This window comes from Neomonachus schauinslandi, chromosome 5 (genome assembly GCF_002201575.2).
Source record: "Neomonachus schauinslandi chromosome 5, ASM220157v2, whole genome shotgun sequence".
Lineage (NCBI taxonomy): Eukaryota > Metazoa > Chordata > Mammalia > Carnivora > Phocidae > Neomonachus > Neomonachus schauinslandi.
Window position 1 is genome coordinate 114,926,166 of NC_058407.1, and position 6,000 is coordinate 114,932,165.

Sequence of the window (6,000 nt, forward strand, 5' to 3'; positions counted from 1 at the left end):
CATCAGAAGATAAGATTTCAGATTTCGATGTAGATTTGGAGTTGAGATTTCAGACCTGTTTGAAATTTCTTCCTTCCCTCTTATTAGATGCGTATTTCTTAATATGTCTTAGTCTGTCTTCAGCAGAAGGTGTTAAAATGTGATAACCAATTAGCAGTGTACTGGATAATCAGGAAATCCTTTCCTGCTTATAGAAACAAAGTTCTGTTAATCTGCAATTTCATTTTGGTGAATCCTGTTTACTACAACAGCCTAAGTTTTTACTTTTTCAAGACTTCACTATAGTAGTTTTAGTTTGTCTAGGAGGTTTATGACCATAGAGAAATCTACTTTCTGCTTCTATTACTCAGCATACTTCCTGACTTCCTGCTTGTCTTACATGGTCTGTGGTTAACGAGCAAGTGGTTATTGACTCCCACCACCACCATTCACTTAGCAGATAGGCATCATGAGCAAACGAGTTAAATAGTTGTGATCAAGAACCTCTTACGCATAGCTAACGAAGCCAGTAGACTGCACTACAACTATATCAATGATAGTGCTTCTGTGGTAAGGATTTAAGATATTTAATTGACCTTATGTTCTTTGAATTTTCTGATTTTGTTGTTACCTTGAGATAAATGACCCATTACCAACCTGATTTGCCTAAGGCAAGTCTGAAGATCCAGTCTGGCTGAACTAATGGAAGACCAGAGACTTCCCTTAGTGAGTTTATCTGATACAATGTGTGTATCATACGGTGTCTGTAATTAGAAAGTTGAAGTCAGTCATAAAATTATACTAACCTATGTCCGGGTATTATACTCAGCTATGTCAGGATATTAACTCCTAAACCTGTGTTCCAGATTAAGGAACCTGAAGAATGTGGAGCATCACAGAGGCAGGGGAAGTCAGTAGATGGCAGGGAAATTAACAAGAATAGAAGTGCTAGACAGCTCCAAGCACAAAATACGTCTCCGAGAAACGGATGTGTATGAGCCGTGACATAGCAGCTAAATACCACCAGCTGCCAAGAAACGGAACTAGTTAAATGGAAGTAACAATTTACCTCATGAACAGGTTACAAAGAGGTATAAAAAACTATGTTCTGTCCGTGCTTCTAGAGCTTTAGCAGAGTTAACTCAGTAAGAAATGTTTGGGGAAGGACCTTTTCAGAAGAGGAACTCAATAATGTCCTTGTGTTCACAGTCTCATTTCTCTGATTTCTCTCAGGGTTCTTGGGGATCTGGAAAAGATCAGTATAGCAGGGAACTGCTTGTGTCCTCCATCTTTGCAGCCGCCAGTCGCAAGAGGAAAAAGCCAAAAGAAAAGGCACAACCCAGCAGCTCAGAAGACGAATTGGACAATGTATTTTTTAAGAAAGAAAACACAGAACAGAGTCACAATGACATTAAAGAAGAATCCACAAAAGAGAGTGAGACGTTGTGCAGAAAACAAAGGATCACCATTTCCAAAGAAAACAGTGCCAAGAAGGACCCCGGTGCCCCGAAAGACGAGAAGACCCCGCCCCGAAAGGAGAGCGCCCCGTCGGAAGAGCCCTCGCCGCCGCACAGGGCGAAACACAAGCGGTCACCAACGCTGAGCTGTCGTTTCCCGGCGCTGAGAGAGAGCCCCGGGTCGCCCGCGACCCCCAAGTCCTCCCACTTCGAAGAGACCGGCTCCGACTCGGGCACTTTGCTTAGCACTTCCTCGCAGGCGTCCCTGGCCAGGTTTTCCACGCAGAAATGCACCAGTCCGGAGACGGGGCGCGGCGAGTTTTTGGCCGCCGTGAGCACCATCACGTCGGATTACTCCACCACGTCGTCCACCGCCTACCCGACCAGCCTGGACGGCAGCCGGCTCAGCCCTGACGTGCGCTCGGTGGCCGAGAGCAGGGGCGACGAGGCGGACGACGAGAGGAGCGAGCTCATCAGCGAGGGCCGGCCAGTGGAGACGGACAGCGAGACCGACTTCCCCGTGTTCCCCACGGCGCTGACCTCAGACCGGCTCTTCCGAGGGAAGCTGCAAGAAGCCAGGAAGGCGGGCCGCCGCAACTCGGAGGGCAGCGAGGTCAGCTGCACCGAGGGCAGCCTGACGCCCAGCCTGGACAGCCGGCGACAGCCCTTCAGCTCCCACAAGCTGATCGAGTGCGACACCCTGTCCAGGAAGAAGTCGGCCCGCTTCAAGTCCGACAGCGGCAGTCTGGGGGACGCCAGGAGTGACCGGGAGACGCCCGCCATAACCAGGGTGTTCGACGTCATGAAGAAGGGCAAGTCCACGGGGAGTCTGCTAACGCCCACCAGAAGCGAGGCAGAGAAACAGGAACCCACTTGGAAAACGAAAATCGCAGATCGGTTAAAACTGAGGCCCAGGGCACCGGCCGACGACATGTTCGGCGTGGGAACCCAAAAAGCCAGCGGGGAGGCAGCCAAGCGCAAAAACATCAAACGCCGGCACACGCTCGGAGGGCACAGGGATGCGGCCGAAATCAGCGTTCTGAATTTCTGGAAGGCGCACGAGCAGGGCGGGCAGAGGGAAGCCGAGCTCTCCGCCGTGAATCGGCTAAAGCCGAAATGCTCCGCCCAGGACCTCTCCATCTCCGACTGGCTTGCCCGGGAGCGTTTACGCACCAGTGCTTCCGACCTCAGCAGAGCAGAAACTGGGGACCCCGCGCCCGAGAACACCGGCACCATCGAGAGAGCCACGGCCGACGCACCTTGGTCTTCTCAGCCCGCCGCGGGCGGTTCTCCCGGCACCTTGGCTCCAGCCACCAGGCCCCTTCTTTCCATACCACCACAGTCACCCGACCAAGTCAACGGAGAAAGTTTCCAGAACATGAGCCAAAATGCTAGTTCTGCAGCATTATAATGCCCAGCCTCATAAACTTGTCTGAAGCCCCAGGCACTAAAGCACTGTTTCATCCCTGTCTTTAAACTGGGGCATGTCCACTATGGCAAATAAAAAGCTACTGTTACACGTTCCAGTAACTCTGTAAATATTTTCTTGTACCAGAATTGTTATTATGCAGCCTTCATTTGGGCTGGTTTCATCATTTTGCACTGTGGAATAGCTTTACAGTGCATTACTACAGCCAGAAGAACATATATATATATATATTTAAAAATATATTGGATAGTTGTATACAAATGAGCAAGGTATTTGTTGCAACTTACTACACAGTGTATACCCAAGATTACTGAAGCAAATAGCTGGCATAAGTGTGCAGCAAATTTGTTCTTTTGGTTTCATCACTAACAAAAGTGCCTCATCATAAACATCCATTTGGTTATTAGGGTGCCATATTGCTAAAATTAGATAACTTACATTGAATAAATGAATGCATTTTATTGGTAACAAATTTCATTACATTTACCAGTTTTAACACAGGTGGATACGGAACTTGCATTCTCTCGTCATTCCAGGTGGATCTCTGAGTTTTATATTCAAACTTTTAATACAGTTTTTGAGTTTTGTGTGACTTGAATTTTTAATCTTTCTGTAAAATACGTAACTTAAATGAACATATTATATGTGTATCTTTTCTTCAGATACCAGATTTGATATAAATGTTGTAACATAGGTGTGTAGATAGTGACCTGGATGGAACTGGCTTCTTTATCGAGAAGAATATAATTCTGCATGAGGACTTAATGAATCCAAACCTGTGTCATGCCTGTGTGCATACCCAATTAAACACTGGAAATAAAAATTGTTTTGGTGAACTTGGCGTGGCTTGAGACTTACTGTAATATATTTTTAAATGTCATCCATTTATAACTGCCTTAATTGGTCCTGATTTAAAAAATATATATATTACCTACTCTGGGGGCACCTGGGTGGCTCGGTCGGTTAAGCATACGACTCTTGATCTCTGCTCAGGTCTTGATCTCATGGTCATGAGTTTGAGCCCTGAGCTGGGCTCCAGGCTGGGCCTGGAGCCTACTTAAAAAAAAAAAAAAAAAAAATTGCCTACTGTATTTGTATATTCCATCTCTCCTTTTTTTTTTTTTTTTCTGCTATGGCTAGGCAGGGATCTCTTATAAATGTTTACAGTGGACAACCTCACTTCTGTGTACAGATAATATTTATCTTTTCTTTTTTTTTAATGTTACGTTAATCACCATACATTACATCATTAGTTTTTGATGTAGTGTTCCATGATTCATTGTTTGCGTATAACACCCAGTGCTCCATGTAGTACGTGCCCTCTTTAATACCCATCACCAGGCTAACCCATCCCCCCACCCCCCTCCCCTCTAGCACCCTCAGTTTGTTTCTCAGAGTCCATAGTCTCTCATGGTTCGTCTCCCCCTCCGATTTCCCCGCCTTCATTTTTCCCTTCCTGCTATCTTCTTCTTTTTTTAATATTTAACTCATCTAGCTAAAGTAATGTGTTGTTTACTTTTTGTTGGAGATAGTAAGTGAAAAGAACATGCATTTGGGAATCAGACTGACTGACACTTCCTAGATATGTAAACTTGGACAAATTATTTAACTTCTTTGACTTTATTCTTTCATATAAATAATGATAGTATCTATTATAAGGGTTATTGGATTTAGATGAGATACTGTTCCAGATACAGTGCCTGCCACACATGACTTGCAAAGTATGTCAAACCTGTTCTAAGAAATAATGCGTACTTAAAATCTCAGAATGGTAAGCCTGGAAGGGCCTTGAAAATCATCAAATCTAGTGGTTTTCAACCCTGCCAGACCCAATATTCTCATTCTGTAAAGGCTATTTTTTAATTTCTCCTTTACTATTCTGAAGTGAAATTCACAGATAATATAACCTACCTGTATAATAAATCTACATGTATAATATATACTTTATTCAATATAGTATAGGATGTCTATAATTGTCTTATTATAGAAATCAAAGGAAAGTGATTTATAATAAAGTAATATTTTAATATGTGAAGTAGTCAGATATTTGCACCAATATACAGAGTCACTAACAGTGCAATAACTTCATGTCCCATGAATAGTTTTGCGACGTGATTTTCTTAAATGATGGTAAATTCCTAGTTTACGTGGTAGGTGCATTACTGGAAAAGCCAATGTGTTATTAAGATCATCAAAAATACTGGGGCGCCTGGGTGGCTCAGTCATTAAGCTTCTGCCTTCGGCTCAGGTCATCCCAGGGTCCTGGGATCGAGCCCCACATCGGGCTACCTTCTCGGCGGGAAGCCTGCTTCTCTCTCTCCCACTTACCCTGCTTGTGTTCTCTCTCTGGCTGTCTCTCTCTGTCAAATAAATAAATAAAATCTTTAAAAAAAAATCATCAAAAATACTTTCTTATATGTAAAAAAAAGTTAGGTTCAAGGCTCAAATAATTATATTTTATTCATCTCTGCTCTTACATTTGTTAGCTTCAATTTTCTTTGGATCCTGAGACATTTCCTAGACCACTGATTTCCAGCCTTTTTTTGTTTTTTGATACTTGCTTTTTAAGAGGCTATTTGTTTTATTTTCATTTATTTCAAAACGTTTTCTAACTTCAGTTGTGACTTTTTTTTAACCTGTGAGTTACTTAGATGTATACTGCTTAATTTCTAAACATTTGGAGGCTTTCTAGTTTATCTTTAAAAAAATTATTTTTAGTATAATTCACGTGATTGTCAAACATACACTGATAGTTTTAAGCTGTTTGAAATTGATGGCGACAGGGAAGGGTGGGTGGCTCGGTTAAGCGTCTGCCTTCGGCTCAGGTCCTGGGATCAAGTCCCACATAGGGCTCCCTGCTCAGCAGGGAGCCTGCTTCTCCCTCTGCCTGCCACTCCCCCTGCTTGTGCTCTCTCTCTGACAAATAAAAAAAAAAAAAAAAAATTAATGGAGACATCCATTATGTAAACCAGCATATGGCCAATTTTTATGAATGTTCCATACCCACTTGAAAAGAATATGTACTCTGTGACTGGCTGCTTTATTATGTTGACTGGGTCAGGTTTCTTAATCATGTTTTTCAGATCTTTTATATCCTTATTAGATTTCTTACTTGGCTCTCATCATTTCCGGAGA

General features: G+C 43.3%; 1 protein-coding gene across 1 annotated transcript in view; it reads left to right on the top strand.

The window, feature by feature from the left end:
• Positions 1–3,695, top strand: part of ARHGAP21 (Rho GTPase activating protein 21) — a 128,293-nt gene extending 124,598 nt beyond the window's left edge. Inside the window, 3 exon segments of the mRNA XM_021687139.1 lie at positions 1,213–2,841; positions 2,843–2,863; positions 2,865–3,695. Coding sequence (XP_021542814.1) covers positions 1,213–2,841; positions 2,843–2,863; positions 2,865–2,912 — 1,698 coding nt within the window. The 3' untranslated portion in view covers positions 2,913–3,695.
• Positions 3,696–6,000: the final 2,305 nt, after the last annotated feature.